General features: G+C 42.5%; 1 protein-coding gene across 15 annotated transcripts in view; it reads left to right on the top strand.

Annotated features, from left to right (window-relative positions):
• Positions 1-21,860, top strand: part of SLC44A5 (solute carrier family 44 member 5) — a 214,084-nt gene that overhangs the window by 157,942 nt on the left and 34,282 nt on the right. For all 15 annotated transcript variants that reach the window (XM_032782147.2, XM_075067721.1, XM_075067724.1 and 12 more), the window contains 9 exons: positions 1,713-1,797; positions 5,055-5,139; positions 7,847-7,975; positions 12,134-12,194; positions 13,373-13,496; positions 14,868-14,951; positions 18,215-18,327; positions 18,752-18,883; positions 20,683-20,782. In XM_032782147.2, the coding sequence (XP_032638038.1) occupies positions 1,713-1,797; positions 5,055-5,139; positions 7,847-7,975; positions 12,134-12,194; positions 13,373-13,496; positions 14,868-14,951; positions 18,215-18,327; positions 18,752-18,883; positions 20,683-20,782 (913 nt within the window). The remainder of the gene's footprint in view (positions 1-1,712; positions 1,798-5,054; positions 5,140-7,846; positions 7,976-12,133; positions 12,195-13,372; positions 13,497-14,867; positions 14,952-18,214; positions 18,328-18,751; positions 18,884-20,682; positions 20,783-21,860) is intronic.

The following is a 21,860-nucleotide window of genomic DNA, read 5'->3' as shown; positions in this document are numbered from 1 at the left end:
CTTGTTATCTCTAGCTTGCTTGCTAGCATATATATACCTGCCCCTGGAAATTTCCACTACATGCATCTGACGAAGTGGGTATTCACCCACGAAAGCTCATGCTCCAAAACGTCGGTTAGTCTATAAGGTGCCACAGAATTCTTTGCTATTTGAAACCAACTAGCAGATTATTTTACAAACTAAAAAGTATAGTGTAATTGAGACATATTAAAAACTAGCATAAGATCCACAAACCAAGAGTGCCAGAAAAATAAAAAGCATTTAGAGTGAAAAATAACATAGCAAATTCTGAGTTGGTATGCAGTGATGCAGCTATATTAAAGTCAATGGAGGGTATCTTGCAATTCCGGCCCATAGTCTGCAAGGATAAGTATTACATCTACTGTTTGGTGCTTTGCAGAGATTCTCTCTCCATACCACCCATCATGTAGTATCTAAGTGGCCTTGCTACTGTAATGACCTTAAGGAAGATTTAATTTCTAGTATGACTAAATTTAGCACCACAAAATCAACAGAAAAGTGGGGCAATTATAGAGGAACAAGTTCAAAGTAATTTGTATAGATCAGGGCCTAACATAGCTTCCGACATTCAGTGTACACTCTGAGAGGAAGAAACTAGGGGCTAAAAATAATTGTGATGGCTATAGCCTCCTCTACACACTACAGAGCAAAGAAAAGGCTAGGGAATGATCATAGTTAATAAAATTAAATCCAACCACATTTTGCAGCAGTTGTCTTAGTAAACCAAATCTAGGGATGTATGGGTATAGGACATACTGTGTGGGCTAATATGCTGGTACCATCCTGCACATGGGAGGAGAAGTTCTGATTATTTTGTTATGGGGAGGATATAGATAGAAACTGTGATAGTCAAGGGCAGTCAAAATTATTCAGAACTTGCTGGGGAGTTGTGAAGATTTGTCAGGTCTGACCTCTGTAGCTTAGGAAAAAATGATACTAATGATAATTTCCTAGTGATGTAGTAGATCCTGAATGAGAACTGAAATAAGCAGTTTGAGAAAATGAGATTTTTCAGGAGCAAGAAATCCTCATCTGAAGTTGAGGAAGGAATAGAAGCAGCATCCTCCAGTTCAGGCTGAGGTTCTGTACTCGTACAGTTGTGTCTCTACTTCTATGAACAAATCAGCATAGCCAGCTACAGTGCTAAGAGCTGAGCAAGTGGTTTTATATCCTGAAATGGAGGAGTTGCATCCCTTGTTAATGTGACTCGATGGCTGCTAGATTGTCATCGCCAAATCTTGCCTTCTCGCGCACCATGTAACCCCATTCGTTTCAGTGGGGTTGTGGGGTCGTAGGTATAAGCAAAGGCTCAGTTTGGTCTGTAAGGTTTAGCTCCATAACACAGTGTGGCTTTAAGCCAACAAAGCTTTTGCAATGCCTCCTCTTTCTCCTTTTAATAACCATTATTTTCTAAGTGCATTACCTCATATTTTGGCCACAACCCAGGCGTATGTGTCCTGAAGGAAAAAAAGAGAAATGTTTTACTGTCTGACTGATTCATCCATATTATATATTTTTTTTCATTAAGAAATCTACTGTTTAAGGAAAATCAATTCTCTTCTGAAGCTATTGGAGAGGTTAAAATAGTACATGACAGATGGTGCATTTTAATTGCTAGAGAACTTGAACTATTAGCAGGCTACTGCTGGGCATGTGTTAAAAGATCTGTCTTTCTCTTTATATATTTGTAGCTTGGGTGCATGGTGACCCCAGGAAGGTGGTCTATCCGACTGACAGCTATGGGCAGTTCTGCGGCCAGAAGGACACCATAAATGAGTGAGTACTCAGAGGATTCATCTGGCTTTATTTCTCATGAGGCATGCATGAGAAACGAGTTATCAGCCCTCGGCCTCCTGGGAATTAAATTGGGAGGCTGCAGAAGAAGCAACCTCCGCCCCCACTTCACTGTATTTATGCCAATTAAGGTTTCTGAAAAGCTCAGTTGATCAGTGGAAATTTAGACCTGAGTTATTCCTGTAATGCAGCTGTTTCCATAGTATGGAGACTGTGATTAGTAAAATACCATTATAAAGTATGGCTTGTGCCATTAAGTGCGAAGAGATCCATATTTTAAAGTATTTTTATAAGAGGTGAAGACTCTGATTAGCTGCCACTGGTTTTAACTGCTCAGGTTAGGATATTTAACTAATACGCCCTCTGAGAAATCATTATGTTCATCTCTGGGGAGGAATAACCAAAAGTATGGCAGACTGCTTCTCACTTTGTGCAAACCAGCATTTCATGTTCAGCAGGTACTAAGTGCCAAACAGCCGCTCTCGCTGTCTGCTGCTAGCTACCTGCTGCCTTTTTGCTACTAGAGAGAGGGATGTGTGGTCTGAGCTCAGGTCTGGGGTGGGGGGGAGACAGACAGCTCTGACACTGACTCCCTCTTTGGCCTTGGTCTTGTGTCTTAACCCAACTTTATTTTCCAATCTCTTAAATGTGGGTGACAATTCCTAGCTCATCTGGGGAGCTGCAAGGATTAGTTAATCTGTTAGTATCTGTGAAGTACTTGCAGATGAAAAGAGCTATATGGATCGAAACATTATTTCTATGAAAACTGAAGCTGGAGCCATGAAATCACGTTACAGAAAAGTTTTTTTCCTTCTTTTTCTGTTGTCCATTGTGCATGTTCTGTCTTTCTTTCTCTGTTCCTTGCTCACTTATTTTCTCTCTCTCTGTTACTTGTCTCTTCCTCTTTACTTCTCCCTTGTATGTCATCCTCCTTTCCCTGGTTCAAACAAACACAAATCCTCTTTCCCTCTCTCCTCCCTTGCTGGGGAGGTTGGTGGGTGGGATATTGCTGCTGAGGTTGGGAATTAGCACTCAGTTTCCATGTTGAGGAGCTTGCTATAAATGGATAAGCCAGAAGTGACATAGGAATATTTGGCCAGTGCCCCCAACAGAGCTTATGGCAGCCCTAGCATCAGAGGCAGCCCAGGAAGCCCCTCTAAACAGCCACAGACCACCTCTTCTTGACTCCTAAAACGCTGAGGTGGAGAGGATTTGGCTATGTGCTTCACAAGCCCCAAAGACCAGTCCTGGACAGCTGTAGTGTCAAGCATGAGTAAGGAGGGGAATCCCTGATAAACTTTCAACCCTAATGAGAAGCTGCCAGAAACCAGGGATCCTGCAGTGCCTTCATTGTTCCCATGACAGTTCCCACATAGCCCCATGGGGGATGGGGTTTGCAGACCCCAAAAGGCTGACCTGGAACTGTGGGTTTGTGGGCCTCCAAAATGGGCTTTGACACCTACGTGCCAGTTTCCTGTGGAGAGTGGTGGCAATCTCTTTATGTGACTCTCGTGCCTATATTAATAGCTTCAAACATACCTGCAATATTTGTGGAGAAAGTCGTATTTCAGAAACCGTGAAATGTAAAACCAGGCCTGGATCCATAGATATCTGAAAAAAGAATTGTGCAGCAATGAATTCTGTACAGTCAAATTAATTCCACCTTGTGCTGCCTTCAAAATCCCTCTAGGGGAATTCTGCACCTTAGCATCTCATTGTAATCCACCCATTGATCGCTCCATATAATCTCTAAATTTGTTTTGCCTTATATAGAACAACATGCAAGCACAGAATACAATTTATTTTAAAGGATGCAAACCTAACTCTCTGTGGCCCCTTTCCTCTGCCATACACATTTAATCTTTGTTGTCTCCTGTTAATGCCAGCAGCCATCAAACATATCAACATGAGAGTAAAACAATGTGTTAATGACGTGGGCTGTGCTGAGTTGCTCACAGAGGGTGCATACATCCAGGAAACTCTTACAGAGCAGTGATATTTCAGCCCAAAATTTTACTCAGTTGATTTGAAGAACTAACAGCTAAGGATTACAAGGAGTACATGACTATTTCCTTAACTAGTACGTGACTGAACGTGTGAGAGTGAAAACATCCTGACCTTTTAAAACATCAGGTCAGATGAGCTACTCTCAATTGCACAGAGAGTTACGGTTTGCAACACTTACATGTTATGGGCCAGAGTGGGCCTTGAAGGTACCGCCATGCAGTGGGGTGGGAGGCAGCTGTATTGCAGTGGGGGTTCTGGGGGAATCACACGCTGCAGGGGATTTGCCATTACATTTTGCAAGGCTGAAGCACGCAGTCCTTTCACACCCAGCTAATTTTGCGGCCTAGTGTAGAGGGGGCAGGACCATGGCCTTGTCCATACCTGAGGAGGTCTCCACTAGAGCTGGCTGCAGGACAACAATTCCGTTTCACAGCAACTTTTGATTTTCAAAATTTGTTTTAATTCCACATTGGAGTGAAGATGTTCTAACCAGCTCTAGTCTCCACTGCTGCTGATGCAAGTCTACTGCAGGAGCTGCATGCCCTGGTCACATTGTGCCTGGCCTTGGTGTAAGGGTGAAGGGTCAGAAGGTTTTTTCCCCTTCTCTTCCCCCTCATGCATTGCCAGACACAGTCTTGCCCTTACTTCTGACCAGTATTTGGGTTTGTGAAAGTCCCTTTCAGGTGCTGTGTGCCTGTTTTCCCAGGCAGCTGCTTCAGGTTTTGAGCAACAAAAAAACTCTTGTTTGATTTTTGGTGCCACCTTCTGATTAACACAAAAACATCAGCTGATACAGCTTGCTGTGTGCTGGTAGTAACTTCATATGCTGTATCTACAAAATAGGTTCTGCATATGCTGGTGAACTACAGCTCATGAAAAGGTGGTTTGCCATGTGGAGTGCTAGCCTTCCAGTTCTCAAACCAGGTTCTGGGCCATCTCTAAGAGCAAGTGGATGTCAGCTAAGGCTCCTGTGCAGGAAAACACTCCTCAGAATGACGACTCATCAAACAAAGCAGTTTGACTTAACATACATTTAAGCTTGGGGAATTCAGTTGCTGCTTGATTTTCATTTCTCACCTGAGATTTGCAGTAGTCTTTTAGGATAACAATATTTAAAATTGATAGTGTACATTGTAAATCCATATATGGTATGTGAGTACTATGGTCATAAACATAGTATATGAACATCTATACATGTTAAAATAGTTATTTTTATTCCTATTTCTTTATAGGAACAAGACTAGTTTGTTTTACTTTAACATTCTGAAATGTGCGAGCCCAGTAGTGCTGATAAACCTACAATGCCCTACAACACAGGTAAGTGAAATACAGGGAGAAAACATTCTTACTGCCTCTTGCTTATTAGTGCTTAAAACTTGACAGAAGTTATTTGATCAGCTAGTTGCGTTTTGTAGAATGTAGTTTAATCATATTGTAGAGTGCAGTGTGTGTATAGCATGTATCTGAGCATACAGTGTAGCAGAGTCCGTGTCTATTGTTAACAGGGCAGGAGAAAATAAATAGAAATGCATAGAACTGTTTGTTTTGGATTTAGAGTTGAAAAAATTCCCAGTGTGAATGTGACTGGATTTGGCTAATTGTCCGTCATGAATATAGCACGAATGACTGTGCAGCAATGTAGTTTGTGCACATTATTATAGCCATTTTTTAGAAAATCATTTTGACTAGAACACAGATTTTTCCAGACCAGCCGTGTTTAAAAAAATGCATATTTTCTAGTTTACAATTGACAGTAGTGTTCGTTTGTCCAGACACGTTACATGCCTTCTGAGGAATTGGTAGCGATCAATGCGATTGTTTAATGTTAAATAACCCTTAGGTTTGGCTAATCACTTGTTGAATGCTCACTAATCAGTATCCCAGTAGAAGAGAGGCATACATAGCTTGTGTAGACAGAGCCTGAGGGCTTGTCAACACTTACAGCATTGCAGCTGTGCCACTGCAGCGCTTCATGAAGATGGTACCTATCCAGATGGGTGAGCGTGTGTAGGAACTCCACCTCCCCAAGAGCCGATAGCTGTGCCAATGGCAAAAGCCCTCCTGTTGACATAACGCTGTCTACACTGTGGATTAGGTCAGTATAACTACATTGCTCAGGGGTGTTGAAAATCCCTCAGCAATGTAGTTACACCAGCATAAATTCCTAGTGTAAACCAAGTAATATAGTCTGGTCCTGTCACTTTGGTAGAATATTAAATGAATCTCTGAGTTGATTTGTGCTGCTGTGGTCTTGACTTTTTACCTACCCACTGTGCCACAGCCTCTTATGTTCAGGGAACACTGCATAATGTTAACAAATATATAGGTCAATGCTGTTGCTGTTGTGCAGTGCACTCTTGGATTGGGGTTTCTTCTGTAATAAAGTAATCACTATTGTGAGGCAAGCAAGGTGGAATATTAGTCACAAACAGGCTGTGTTTTAATTTATCTGTTTTCAGGTTCACAGCAGATCTGTGAAACTGGAGGGTGTTTTTTCGATCTTTTCTAGTCTTTGGATGATAATTCAGATTAAAGGTTTTAACTCTCTGGCTGTTGTGAAAATGCTGAAGAGCCACTTTGGCTTGATGCTTCACACTGTGACTTTTAGAGGAGGTTGTGGTGGTCCCCCAAGCCAGATCATTTACCTGAGTGAGCGCAGGCCTGAGAATCAGAGAGGGCCTGAGTTCTGCTGCCATTGACAGGCCTTGCTAATACTATGGATTTTAGAGGCCTGTACAGACAATGTTGAAATGTTGCCTTGCAACACCCATGCGTGGCAAATATCAGTGCCAGTTTTACAGATGGGGAAACAGGTTATAGTAAGTGATGTGCAGACAACAATTCATTGTCAGAACAAGGATAGAATTCAGATTTCCTCATTCCCTGATCCATGGCTAGTCCACTAGACTCTTGCACCCTCCAGGTCCTGGCCTATGAAATAAGATCCTTTTCTGGTATGGACATTCCCACAAATTTTCATAATGTGAAAGAATTACTTAGGGCACTTGTACACTATGCCCTTGAGGGGAAATTCACTTCCTTCTATGGTAAGCCTCTGAGGAGGAGGGGGTCCAGACAGGGTAGCTTTGCAGGATGCAGCCTCTCTAATGCCACTCTGTGCCACAGAGGCAGGCTCACAGAAACATTGAGGCGAGCAGAACATGATCATCGACCCAGTGATCAGGAAAGCCTGCTTAGAGTGTGTGCTGGAGTAACAGTCGCTATTCTACACAGGAATCTGAATAGCAGCCTACCTGTGGGTGAATCCAGTCATTCCCAGCTCTTAGTTTCTCAGACATATCTTTAGTTGGGGAGATGTGAATTTCGCCCTTGGCATGTGCACCTGACTTACTTTAACACCTGCGGGAACTCTGTCATGGGTAAAGGGCAATTTACAGTCTTAATTTGGTGCACCCCCTTAGAGGCATGTAAATCTAACTTCATTTAGCCCAGCATCATTGAAAGCAGATTTGACTGAAACTACTGTATAAGAGGGTGAAGCAATTTTTAGCTTCATCAGATTTTATTGATCAAAGTTGTCTTGTATCTTGTGCCATGCCACATATCTTGTGCTGCTGCACTAGCATATTCATATACACAGCTGTCTGTGCTTCGGGGGTTAGATCAAGGCATTTCTGAGGATTTTTTCATGTGTACGTTCAATAAAAAGTTTTAAAAAACAAACTTAAAACTGTACATGTGTCTCAGAATGTATGGAGACCACCAAGACAGGTGGAGGCAAAGCAATTGAGAGATTCAGAATTTGGGGAGAAATTTGAAAAGGTCTGTCAAAAGCTCTAAAAACTGTTTTTATCCAGAGATTCTAACAATAGACACTGTCCCTTTCTAAAGCCTACAGTAAGCATTGCTCCAGGCAATCTGATAAAATGGGGCACTTTTATAGATGGCCATTTTTTTGTCTTGCTGTTTTGATAGCATGAGTGGGTTGTTTTGGCAGGGTTTTTGTTTCCTTTTTTTTTTTTTTTTTCCAATTTATAATTATGCATTTATTCTTTCCTTACAGCTTTGTGTCTCAGAGTGCCCAGACAGGTTTGCAACATACATAGACATGCAAGGTTCCTACAGACATAACAAAAGTTATTGGGAATACTACAGGCAGTTCTGCAAACCTGGTTTTAATAAGCCTTGGAAGGTACGTATATATACATACATAAGTGTAGATGGGATACATTCTGCTTTAAACTATACATGAGCCTTGGTGTGTGTAAATCAGTCTAATTCCATCAAAATCAATGGAACTGTGCCAAATTATCTCAACTGAGGAGCTCTTCTGTAAGTGTACTTCAGCTCTGAGTTTGTCAAGAGTTAAGATCTGCTAGCCAGACAAAATCCCCAAATCTTTAAGTGATTACTGAAGGCTCAGTTCAATGGAAAATATCTGCAGACTTCCATGCTGTGGATTTTTGGTTCTATAGGGTATGTCTACACTGCAGTGTAAGCCTAGGATTTGTGGGACTCAAGTCAGCTGACCCTGGTTTCGAGAACCCAGGGTTTGAACGCTGACTGTTAACTCTACATTAAGAGTTTTCCAACTTGGGCTTAAACCTGTGGCTCTGGCATCCATCCACACTCCAGTTCACAGACCTTAGTCAAACCATGCATATACCAGATTCCCTAGCACCCTCCCAAAATGTGGCCTCTCTGCCCTTTGACGATGGTGAACTGTCCACCTTGCACATTACAGCAAGCTTGAACAGCTTACCAACACATCCTTCCTAGCGTCTTTTTGGTGTATGTGCACCCAGGTATGGAGTCAGCAACATGCCGGAGACACATTTTCAAGAAATTCTCTTGCATGCACTTCCACTGTCATGTCAGAAAACTGGCAAAGCTTCTGTGAGATGCCAGTGGACACTTTGGTGGCATTTTCTGACCCACCAAAGGCACCTGACAGAGCTTATAGTGGAGCAACAGGAGGAGGAGGATACCTAGGCATGACAGACTCACACTGGCTGATGCTGCTCAGTACATTCAGTATAGCCACTGATAACCTCTACATCAGGGGTCGACAACCTTTCAGAAGTGGTGTGTCGATCTTCATTTATTCACTCTAATATAGGGTTTCGTGTTCCCGTAATATATTTTAACGTTTTTAGAATATCTCTTTTTATGTCTATAATATGTAACTAAACTACTGTTGTACGTAAAGTAAATAAGGTTTTTAAAATGTTTAAGAAGCTTCATTTAAAATTAAATTAAAATGCAGAGCCCCCGATCCAGTAGCCAGGACTCGGGCAGTGTGAGTGCCACTGAAAATCAACTTGCGTGCCGCCTTTGGCACATGTGCCATAGGTTGCCTACCCCCTGCTCTACGTAGACCATCACTTCTGGCACAGGGCCACAAGCACAGACTGGTGGGATCACATCATCATGCAGACCTGGGATGGTCAGTAGTGGATCCAGAATTTTCACATGAGGAAATCTACCTTTCTGGAGCTTAATGGGCAGCTTGCCCCAAGACCCCAGCATAAAGACACCTGCATGAGGTCAGCCTGTCTGGAAGCTGGTTGCTATAACCGTCTGGAACCTGGCTAACCCAGACTGCTACAGGTTGGTTTCCAGCCAATTTGGTGTTGGAAAGTCGACTGTGGATAAATTGGTGGCAGAGGTTTCTGAGGCTGTCAGGCATGTGGTTTACCCCACGGTGGCAGGCATAAAATATATTCCTAAAGTAACTGCTGGCTTAGAGAGAATGGGGTTTCCTAATTGTGCGAGGACCATTGATGAGACTCATGTGCCCATCGTTGGCCCTCCTCAAGGAGCATGAATACATAAACACAAAAGGTGCCACTCCATTGTTATACAGACCCTCTGGACCACAGAGGTTGATTTATGAATGCCATTGTGGGTTGCACTGGATAAGTTCTGGATGCCAGTGTTTTTTGACAATTGGGAGTCCATATTCACGGACAGGCTGGGATACTATTCCCACCAAATGACACTGTCATAACCGGAGTTACTGGCCTCACGTTATTCTGGGGGACTCCGCATACCTCCTTTTGCCTTGGTTTATGAAACCCTACCATGATTTAAGGGGACTTGGCAAAAGATGGTTTAATTATGCTATCAGCAGGTCTAGAATGGTTGCTGAATGTGGTTTTGGCAGATTGAAATCCCATTGGAAATAGTGTATGCAGCCAAAGCATTCAAATGTATAGTAACTGATCAGCACATGTTTGAATGCAGTGGGCTGACTGTCTGGCTACCAAGATAGCCCTGGAAAATACGTCCTTCCCTGAAATGTGACTACCTGTCTGGAATTCCTGCTCAGAAAAGTTTGTAGCTATCAGCATCCAAGATTGGGTCAGAATCCATGAGGGAATCAGTAGGATGCCATGTCAGCTTCCACATGGCTTACCCTGTTATGGCTGCATGCAAACACTTAACAGCCTTCCTCCTCTGTCCCCAGCACATTTCTGGACAAAAATTCAAACCCAGGTTGACTTTGGCACAATTAATTTTGTCACCTATGGACTGCGTAGACTGTCTTTAATTGAAATGGATTGGATGGGAGTCAAGCTGCTGGCATGCAATCCACCGTTAACAGGATACATTGTGCTAACAGTTACGTCTAATAGTTTTTGCGTTGGTTCATAGAATGGAAATTCCTCCTATTACTGTATTAATAAAATTAAAATGGAGCCAGAAACTCACTGTGCTCAGGGACAGCTTCTATCCCTTCTGTGTCTGGTGCATGCTGTTCAGTGGGCTGTTTGTTGGGGGAGGGGGCATCAAGCAGCCCCACAGAGTATGGCCTAGGGTGTGCAGCTGCTCCAGCTCCAAAACCTCTTTTGGGATGGGTTTCAGCAACAGACTTCACTGTCCTCACTCAGCACCTGCTGCTGGCTCCCATCAGCCATCCCGGCTGACCAGGTCATTGTGCACCACCGTTAGCTCCATGCTCAGAGCAGTGCCTAGCACCTGGTCCAACTCCACTTAAAATGGGCATGATGTCAGTGAGTTGCCCGAGGTGCAGTTCTGGTCCCTGATTTTCCCGTACTCAGTCTTGAGCCACTCAGTCCACTTCATGCACTGGTCACTAGTGCAGTAAAGTTGCTACAGTGCCAGTTTCTTTGCTGGTGTGCATGATCATTCCTGATACTCTTACTAATGCCCACTGTTGTGCTGGACTCTCAGCAGAGAATTATCAAAATCTGGCTGTGCTCCTGTGACCATAAAGCTGTGTGCTGTGCAAAAGTCTGTTTCTGTTCAGTCTCATTGCAAGCACAGAAGGCTTTCCGATGACATGATTGCAGCTTGCTGGTCAGAAATGGATGGAAGGGTTAACGCTGACTCACCAACCTGCAGGAGTGCACCAACGGGGGTGGGAGGTTGCTTCTGTTTTCACTGGAGTCAGCTGGAGATTCTTGGGGTAGAGGAGAAAGGAAGTTGGTCCATGACATTGTGGGATACTTTTGGCAGATTCCCAGGACCTAGGTCAGGGGGGCTGCATCTATACTGCAAAGCAAAAGGGGTCAAACTCTGGGTCCTGGCTTGACTGGGCTTGATCCCTCCACCCCCACAGGGTCTTAAGACCCATGGTCCGAGCCCAAGGCTGACAGATTTGTGTGTAGACGGAAGGAGGGGGTTGGGCTCAAGCCTGACTCTAAGCCCAAGCTTACATTACAGTATGGATGTACCCAGAGAATCCAATTTTCTCTGGTGTATAGGTTTAGGCTACACTGATCCACAGTGGAGAAGGAGAGCTCAGACTAATACTAACAAATTCCCCTTCATCTTAGAGAGTTTTATATCTGAACCAGCAGGCATTGTAGTAAGTCACCTGCATCTTCTCACTCCATTTGTTTTAGCCAGGGAATTACTCCAGCTTTGCAATAAGATGACCATTTTGAAATACCATGGGTTTGCATTTGAACATACCTTAATATTTCTCCCATAATAAGAACACTTGCAATTCTAACATCAGCCTGAAGTTAAATGTACTAATTATGTTATAACAAACTCTTTTTTTCTATGAGAGACAAAAACATCTACCCAAGCACCACTGGTTCGTAGCCAGGTTTGATGCCTTCTGTTTTTATCGTATTACCATTAGAAAAGCCAGAAGCATATTTTATTCCTCATCCATGACTGTCCAGGGATGCTTAGGTCTTTTGCTTCCATTCTGTGCGTGTCAGGCAGATGCACCAGTCAAATCATGCCAAGAGATTAAGATACAAATGAAGGAAAATGGAACATTTTCTTGATTGTAAAGATTTCTCAGGTTGAGCAGGGTTTTTTTGTTCTGCATTGTATTCCCCAGTTCTTCTTTGGGTTCATTTTCTTTCAGTCTGTTGCTCAAGTGATCCGTGATGAAGATTGCCCTTCGATGATCATTCCAAGCAGGCCTTGTGAGTAGTTATACTTTTTGCACATATCTCAGCAGAGGATTGGTGTGTATGTTATTAAAGTGCAGCTCCACTCTGAAAGGAGATCATGACGTTGTCATGATGGGGCTCTGCATTGGCTGTCAGACACAGCCAAATCAATGTTACACCATGTAAAAGGATAAAGATGTTTTTTTGAACTTCTAGCTGTGAAAACGCAATCTGGGATCAAGTCAAGCTGGGGTCTTTCTGCCTCATGAATCATCCCCAGTACTGAGGACTCTGCAGACTAAATTACGCCTTCAGAAGCATGAGAGCAAGCAACCCTATTGTCTTTGGTTAATGGCATAGCTGCAGAAAGGGCATAACATGGCTCTGTATTTGGAGTTTAGATGAGTCCAATTAGGATCTAACCTTCTATAGCTGTACAGACTCTGCAGGGCTGAAAGGTAAAAAGGAAGCTTTATGTCTCTGAATACATACACTGGGTTCCAGTGCTAATTTCAGTTACAGGAGTGTTTAATTATTTAGCCACAATGGAACAGCTTCAAGAGGAGACTGAGAAAGCCCCACATCAGAATACTGCTTAGCTGAGTAGTTAGAGCACTTTTCTGATCCCTCTTCAAATCCTTTCTTCATGTCAGGCAGCTGTGGGAATTTAACCTGGGTCTCCCACATTCCAGTGAGTGCTCTAACCTCTGGGCTAGAAGTCATGGCATGGGCAGCAATAGCAGCGCCACCACCTGTTCCTCCTCTGGCCTGATCTGGTAGATGGCCTCTGAGCACACTGGCCCCCAGGTAAGATAGGCAGGGGAGTGCCTACCTTTACTGGATTGTGCTGGGGCTTAGGTGTCTGGACACCTACAGGGAGATGACAGTGCGCATGACCAGAGGCAGAAATTTAGACACAGAAGGAGTTTTTATAATGAAAGATTTAGGAGCTAAGTGAGTGTAGGCTACAAGGTTAAGCAGCAGCCAAGTGGGGATTTTTTGGATTGCAGTGGTGCCTAAAACTGGGACTTAGGCGCCTTGGTCTGGGATTTAGGTAACTAAATACCTTTGTGGATCTAGGCCTCACTACTGATCTTAAATGATTTACACACAGCTTAGTACGAATTTGATGGCCAAAAACCATCATTTTAAAATGGAGTTTGATAATAAATAAATGTATGTTATTACCCACCTTTTTCATTACTTAACAGTTCTTAAAAGATGCTTTCCTGACTTCTCCACGAAGAATGGAATTCTGACAGTGGCAAATCAGACGACATTCAAAGATGGAAGAGGGAAAACAAGAAATGTAACTGATCTCAGGGAAGCTGCAAAGTAGGTTTTTCCTTCCTCTTGTGCTTTTTCTTTTGTGTGATACCTTTTGTGTCTGTTCCGGGTCAATAAATTAATGTATAGGTAGAAAAGAAATCAAAATCAGTTTGTAGCAAAGGACTGAAATTAACCAACTGAGACATTGTAATGAAGCGACAGAGTTGTACTTCAGTGCTTTTAAAATTCTATACCAGGAAACTAGCAAAGGATTTTTTCGTAGAGTGCTTTTCCATGTAATTTGGAGGTGTGTTGTTTGTGACTGATTGTCAGCTTGATTTTGTTATTTTATTAGTTCTCTCTGTGAAAGGTTAGCTTCACACAGAGCAAGGAGTATAAATTCTAATGCTTCAGGGGACAAGCCACCCACTAAGGCCACCCCGGCCAAAAGTCCTGGGAGCAGATCCTCACTGACATCAATGGAGCTTTGACAGTTTACACCAACTGAAGATCTGCTCTTTGGTTTTTAATACCTGTCCCAAGGAGTGGGTATCCTAGCCAATGTTGTGGGACTGGTGGCTTGTGGGAACCTCTCAAGCCTCTCCAGATAAAAAACTAGCATCTCCCATGCTGAGCCTGAGCCAGGAGGAGAGGGAACTGCTGGCCCAGAGCGGCTTCTCTAGCCTCCATCAAGTCCCCGTTCAGACTGGGACCAGAAAGCACCTCCGTTTCCCTTTCCTTAAACCTAACAATGCCCCCTCTCTTTCCTCACCAATGCTAACTCCAGACCCCACAATTTATCAAAGCCCCCTACTCCAGCTGTCCCCAGCTATCATAAAACCTTAGCTTTATTTCTTCCTAGCATTGTCCTAGGAAAATGTTTTAATGTTGGCAGCTATTGTGGGGTTAGGAAAAAACCTTCCCTATGAGCAGGTTATTGTTTTACTGTTCGCTATGCAGGGGTTTTTTTTGTGGCTTTGGTACTGGTAATGTTAGAGCCACTATTGTATGGCTTCTGGGGGTTTATGGCAGATCTTACTACCAGCTGACTATATTTTTGTAATGTAATAAGTGATTGCATCTTGTGATACTAATGTTATTTAGAGTTTTTTATTATATTTTTTTTCCAGAGCTGTACGAGAGTGAACATTTTGGGGGGCCTTTCACCCTCAGTGGAATTTCCTTCCCTTAATATTAGTGTAACTGATGTTCATTCGTGAACAAAACCTGAGCTACAGCATTGTAATGTAACTTTATTACTGGCAATGACATTTCAAACTCTGTTTTGCTGAAAAACCAAATGCTACAAATAAATGCATGTTCTAAAAATGCTTTGTGGCATAACATATTTTGTTAGTACATTAAGGACCTATTTGCTGCTTAAGTAAGATGTGTAATATCCCATGTAAACCAAACTTTTTTTCTCTTTTGTTTAAGTGGTATCAATAATGTCCTTGATGCAAGATCAGTTGGGATGAAAATTTTTGAAGACTATGCCAGTTCCTGGCATTGGATATTAATGTAAGTTTATTTACAAATATTGCTGGCTCCTACACTTTGCATCTTCCCAGGTGTGAATGGAGAAGAACTATTTAATTTATGTGTATGTCGACATCCTGTTAAACTCCAGGAGTCTCCTCTTATCACATACTTGTATCATGGACTTTTCATAGATCTTATACACGATGTGGGGCTAATCCAGTATCCTACTATGTCATCCATAACTACAGCCTCACATCAGTCTGTGGTAGATCTACAAGAGATGTGGGCATCTTCCTACACACAAAAATGATGTGGGTTCTTCTCTCTCTTCATGGCCCATCTGATTTGTTATTCCAAAGCCAAGAATCCTTATGTAAAAAAACAGTTTAGTTTGCTAAGTGACAGCAGTGTAGTTACCTGTCATGTCATTTACAAAACAAAGCAAATGAACAGTTAAGGCCATCATAAATCTTACACTGCTAACATAGGTGAATTTATTGTATAAAAGAAATGCACAGCTTATCCACTCTTAATTTACACCTGAAATAAATTCTTCCTGTACTAATCTTGCAATATAAATTGAACACTAAAATGTTAAAGTAAAAAGAATGACTCTGAAGCTGATAACTCAAGCACATGCTTAACCTTAAGCCAACAACATGGAAGTCAATGGAACTACTCACAGCATGGACGGTTAAACGTGTGAGAGTCTTTGCAGGATCAGTGTCTATATAATGTGCATATTAATGACATCTTGTCAGGCTTGAATGCAGGTCTATGGACAGATATTTGCGTTAAGACCTGTTATATACTTCTGATAACATACTACATATACCAGATTATTCTAAGAACAGCAATTACAAGTAGTTTCTACAGTCAGTTGATAAATATACTGATAAGTGTACTCATTTTTCAGAATGATCTGTACTTCTGAAATTGTTGGATGAATTTTCTTTATACTTTGCCAAAACTTCCTTGTTTGGTTTCAGAGTAGATCTCGCAGTTTTCAGGCTGAACACATTTTCCAGCTATAGAAGATGTCTTAAGGTATGTCTGCACAACAGTTAAACACCCGTGGCTGGCCTGGATCAGCTAATTCTGGTTGCGGGGCCATAAAATGGGGGTGTAAATGTTTTGGCTAAGTCCTGAGCTCTGGGACCCTCCTCCACTCCTGCATGGGGTCCCAGAGCTCAGAGTCCAGCCCTAACATCTACATGGCAATTTTAAGCCCTGCAGCCCAAGCTCCATGAGCCTGAGTCAGCTGACCTGGGCCAGCCATGGGTATGTAATTGCTATGTAGCCGTACTCTAAGCTTCTTTCTACACTGCCCCAACCAGTAAAGGGCAACTTCCTCACATATTCATAGTGCTTGATTTTGCTCACCCCGAAGCCAATGGCAAGAAACCCTCACTGATGTCAGTAGGGGCAGGATTCAGTCCATAACTCCCACTGAAATAAATGGGAGCAAGATTGGGTACAAAATTATCCACACCTAAAGTCATTAATTTATTTTGTACATCTATAGCTGGGCCATGAGTTTACAAGGAGACTTAACTATACAGAAGTTTGAAGCTAGAGGGAGACAAAGTAACATTACACAAAAGTCAAAGTTTCTAATATGGTCATTCTTCAGAGTGACCTGTACTGTTGAAACTATTGGATGGATTTTCTTCATACTTTATCAAAACTTCCTCCTTTGGTTTCAGAGTAAATCTGGCAGTTTCCAAAGAGAATGCAGTTTCCAGGCCAAAGTTATGGGTATGATACTGTAGGGTTTTATAATGGAAGCTGGTTGGTTACAACCTTAATTATGGAGAGACACCTGCTTTTCCACAATACTCAGGAAGATCTGCAGCTTTCAGTTCTCAGACCCTAATTCAAGAAAGCATGTCTATTCAAAGCAGCTCTGAAGAATGTGATTCACTTCAGCCACATGCATGAGTACTAGTGAAGACAGTGAAACTAGTTAAGCATGTACTTACTTAGGTTAAGCATGTACTTAAGTGTTTTCCTGAATCAGGGCCCCAATCTCCAAATAGTCCAGCTATTTTTGAGGAGGAAAGTTTTGAATGATGAACCATTCAGTGAGAAAGCAGGAGATGTCCTTGAATGAATTTTGGAAAGGGAGTAACCACACAGGGCAGAGAGGAGATTTATGAATGTTTTGGCCAGGTTATGGTGAGGAGATCTCCAAAGCAAGCTGTGGCTCTTTCTTTTTCACTGTCTGCTGCACAGCTGTAAGGTTTACAAGCCTAAAGAGATGGCTTACCCATCCCAGTCATGTGGTCCTGAGTCTGATCAGTGTCACCTCTTTGAACCAACTAGGTGAGGGGGACATTTCAGAGGGTGATCACTAAACAAACTCTAAATTAATGGTTATGGATTTTGTGTTTCAGTGGGTACGTCTTCAAAGTCCAGGGTTCATAATCATTTATTTTGTTTTGCCCTCTGCTAACGTCATCATGAAATTAAGTGAAATATTTTACTGGTGTGTCCCACTTGACTGTGTGTTGGGATTATATGTGAGCGGAGACTGGCTATGCGTGTAAAGGGTTTACACAGCCATCACTGGTTTTTTTCTTCATGACTTGCATGCTGGGAATGAAACCAGAATTCACACTGCCTTACCACTGATTTGAGTAGGCTAAAGGAAGACATTCACTAGGTAGCTGTTTTTTTCCCAATTGCTCTGCTGCTAGGTCATTGCCAATGTCAGCTTTTTTCTCTTTCTTTTTAATGCACATTTTCTTCCCAACTCCAATGCACTGCACATGACTTGTTTGGAAGGATAGAAAGGAAAATGTTTTATTCTCAAATTCAAAGTTTCTATCTACTTTTTCAAATGATGTTCTTATTTAAGAACCTAAATTAAGCTAACCACACATGTACACATCCTTCCAGTTTGACACTTCTCTACCCTTGCCTAGCCATGGCCTGAAGACGTCACTGACTCAGAACCTCAGCTGGTGTAAATCAGCACAGTCACTGCAATGAAGCTATACCATTTTACACCAGCTAAGGAGATGGCCCATCATTTATAAATGTCTTTGTCTATGAAATGTAATCAGGCTGCCTAGAAACTTATTGCCCAACAGACTGGTTTCCAATAGTTGATGGTATCCAAACTTTAAAACATTCCTCACTCATTAGACTTTCAAAAGGAGATTTGGAATAAAATTTTAGACCTGTCATTCTGTATTGTTTGAAAGAATGACCCTCCTTTTGCAGTAAATAGAATGTGCAAGGAGCAGGGATGCTCATGCCTGTTTCCCTTATGTTCATGTTGTCTCCTGTCTTTCCAGTGGTCTGTTCATTGCAATGGTTGTGAGCCTGCTCTTCCTTGTGCTCCTGAGGTTCACAGCAGGGGTCCTCTTCTGGATTTTCATCCTTGGCGTGATTGGAATTATAGGATATGGTAGGTGTTAGCGCCGACACTCTCTAATGAGGAACTGCAGAGAGATTTTGTTCTTACTGCTGATGTTTGTACAAGGAAATCTGTAATTACTGCCAATTAAGTTTAACTTAATCAGGTGAAATATTGCATAGGTTTGAAAGAGTATTGAGGGTTGTTTTTTTTTTTAAAGAAACTTCTACTATGGCCCCGATCTTGCAAACATTTACTACCACGTGTACACCCACATGTAAGCGCTTGCAGGATTAGGCCTTCTATATTTGCACCATGATTTCGTTTTTGTTCATGTGGGTTTATAAGCCACTAGTGTCATGGTCGCATGTAGTTTTTGCCTGTATGGAATGTTGAAGGCAAAAAAAACAAAGGCTCATTCATATTTGCAGCGTCTTCAGAAACACTCGGCTCTTACTGGTTTGTTTTTCCAAAGGTATCTGGCATTGTTACGAGGAGTATGATCGTCTTCAGGGAACACCTGGATCTGACCTCACGATCTATGATATTGGCTTCCAGACTGACTTCAGAGTGTACCTACAGCTGAGGCAAACATGGTTAGCATTTAGTAAGTGCTGTTTAAATTTAGTCTCTGTTAATGCTTAACATGGAGAACGAATCATCAGCTGGTTGGTGCAACCTATGAAGTACCCCTTGTTACAGATGCTGAACAAATATCTTCCTTTACATAAGTTTCTGGGATCTCAGTGCAGTGAAGGTTTTTATTATATTGTGCAGTTTTCAGGATTACTAGTTTCTCTGGCCTAGAAGTTGGTCTAATCACATTACTAATAAATGTGGAAAACATGCACAACTGGTAGAACACCACTCTTATTGTGATGTCCCTCTTTGTGTTGTTGGTGGTGGTGAGGGAGAGGGTTTGACTTGATTATCAGAGAGTAAAACACTCCCTGGGGTCCTGGCCAGGTTGCAGGGGAGAGGGAATTTGCCTTTCCCCATTTATCCATGTATCATTCCTTCCTTATGGGCACCACATGCAGTGTGAAGGGAGGAAGGGATGAGGTGTTAGATGGGGACTGAGTGGGCCATTGTCTGCATGACTGGCCAGTTCAGGAGAGGTGGTTGACCATGGTTGGTCAGCTGCACTCCACCCCCACTGGCAACTGCCCAAGCAACACCCACTCTTTGAGAATTATTGGGGCCTAAGAGTAGCAGAACTGGGTCCCCTGCATGCTGTGGGCCTAGCCAGATCAGCCCTCATGGGAAATAATTTTTCCTCTGGACAAAATTGACTGACCCAAAAAAGAGGTTTGTTTTTTTTAACTTCCTCACAGCATGCGGGAGGCCTGGGTTGGTGGGGACAGCATTTATGGTGTTGCAGCTTTGTGGTCAGTGTCAAGCATGGGGTATCTCCGGGGGTTGGGGTGATCTCTTAGGTCTAGTGCAGATTGAGGCATTTCCCATCTCTGCTTTCATGCCTTTGAGCCAGCGGGATGATAGGAGATCTCATCAACTCACTGGATACCAGGGATGATTTAGGCACTGTCTTCCTTACCTCCCTGACTCCAGGTTTTGTGGCCTTGGCATAAGACTACGTCGTCCCACATTGGACCCTTTGCTTCCTAGGCCTTTGGGTACCACTGACCCCATTGTTAAGATGATTTAACAAAGCTGCAGTCTGCTGCACAAAACCTATGTGCTGTATCTCTGTTTACTTGCATGTCTGAGTCAGTGAGCTAATGGGGGCCACTCACCACAGTTGCTGAGGTGATTCTCTTTCAAGTAATGCCCCTAGAGAATATTAGTGTTGTATTATCATGTGTCCCTATTCTCTCCTTGTACCTTGCTTGCCGTGTATAAAACTGGGCCATTGACTTCAATGGAATTACTTCTGCATGACACCAGTGTAATGGAGATCAGAATCAAGTTCTCTTAATTAAAAGGCTGAATGTCCATCTATGTTTTATTCTTTTTTCTATGTCCAGAGACTAAAATTAGCAGCAATATAGTATAACCATTGAAAAATGCGTTTCTGAATAACCCGAAGTTTACTTTAATGGAGTGCATTAAGGATAAATGATATTTTATGTTAAGTGCTACAGACATATGTTTTTAAATAGATGACTATATTTGTGAACTGCCTGACATTGCAGTGCTCCACTTTCGTTTGTAAATTACAAACACTAATGTCATCTGTCAAGGCTAGCAGTTTCTGTGGGATTTCCCAAGAATGTATTAAATGGGGATTGACAGTTGGCCTTCGCAGTCAGAGAGAGAGCAAGGATGTTCTAGCATAGATTTCTTGGCATTCATGACTAGGATTATAAAGTGCAAGGTAGAAACCACCAATGTAGAAAGGCAGTGTGTTGATTTGATTTTTGAGAAGTTTCATTTTCGTGCTTGCAGTGATAATACTTTGTATTGTGGAAGTCTTCATCATACTGATGCTGATCTTCCTAAGGAATCGGATCCGGATTGCTATTGCACTCTTGCAGGAAGGGAGTAGGTAAGTTTCTCTGATTTATTGATTTTTTTAAAAAATTGTAATACTATCCTTGTAATACTCTGGTGGGACTTGATCCTGCAGTGCCGGGGGCAGAATACGGTGGATAGAAGCACAAGGGAAAAAGTGCTAAACAGCCCAGGGAGTTCAGGGGAGCCTGATCCAGCATGAATGAGAGTGTAGGTTTATGGCTGCTAGGTTACTCCTGACTAGTAGAAGTAGGAGGGGCTCATAGGAGAAAGTGTAGCTAGGCACATCATTTGCATGCTGAGGGAGTGCACTCAAGCCCTTATATTCTCAGACACACCTATTCTCTGCCCCTACCTCTTCCCATTTTAAGGTACCAGACATACAAAGGTCTTCAAACATACGTTCATTCAACACAGAGGACTACATCTAGTGCTGAATCTTGCTTGTGCCAAGGTGGAGCTTCCTTTTATACTTGCAAAGGGAGCATAAAAATCTTGTGTGGCCTGCTGTGCACCAGGCGAGGCCTTGTAGGATCCAGACCTTGGCATCCATCATAAACAGGGTCAAGTCTCACTGCCAGCTAGCAGTAGGATTTTCAAAAGTGTTGCAGTGACTTAGGAGCCCAGTCCCGTTGATTGAGGCACTTTTGAAAATTCCACACTCAAAAACCTTCTGAAAATTTGATTATGCAGAGGAAGTAACATTTGAGAGTAAATATCTTTTAAATGTCTCCTTTAAACATTGGGATGGTTACTGTGAGGGGTTTAACCGTGTTTTTTAGAGTGAGGTATGTGTGCGGTGGAGCTTGATATAATCCATTTGGAAGGCTTAGATCCACTCTGCAACTTAGCTAACAGTCATATGGTGAAAACAGTAACTAACAAGGGTCCAATTTTGCCTTCAGATCCAGGTGTGTTATTATCAGAATCATCTTTCCCAAATCTGGACCTTAGCGTCCAGAAATCTGGGTGCCTGCATGAACCCCTCTAAGCTTAATTACCAGCTCAGATTTGATTTCGCTGCCACCAGCCAAAAATTCCAGGGTTTTGGCTCCCTCTGGTCTCCCCAAAACCTTCCCTGGGGAACCCCAAGACTCCGAAGCCCTGAGTCT

Source organism: Chelonoidis abingdonii, chromosome 7 (assembly GCF_003597395.2).
Source record: "Chelonoidis abingdonii isolate Lonesome George chromosome 7, CheloAbing_2.0, whole genome shotgun sequence".
Lineage (NCBI taxonomy): Eukaryota > Metazoa > Chordata > Testudines > Testudinidae > Chelonoidis > Chelonoidis abingdonii.
This window is presented reverse-complemented; position numbering and strand designations above follow the sequence as displayed.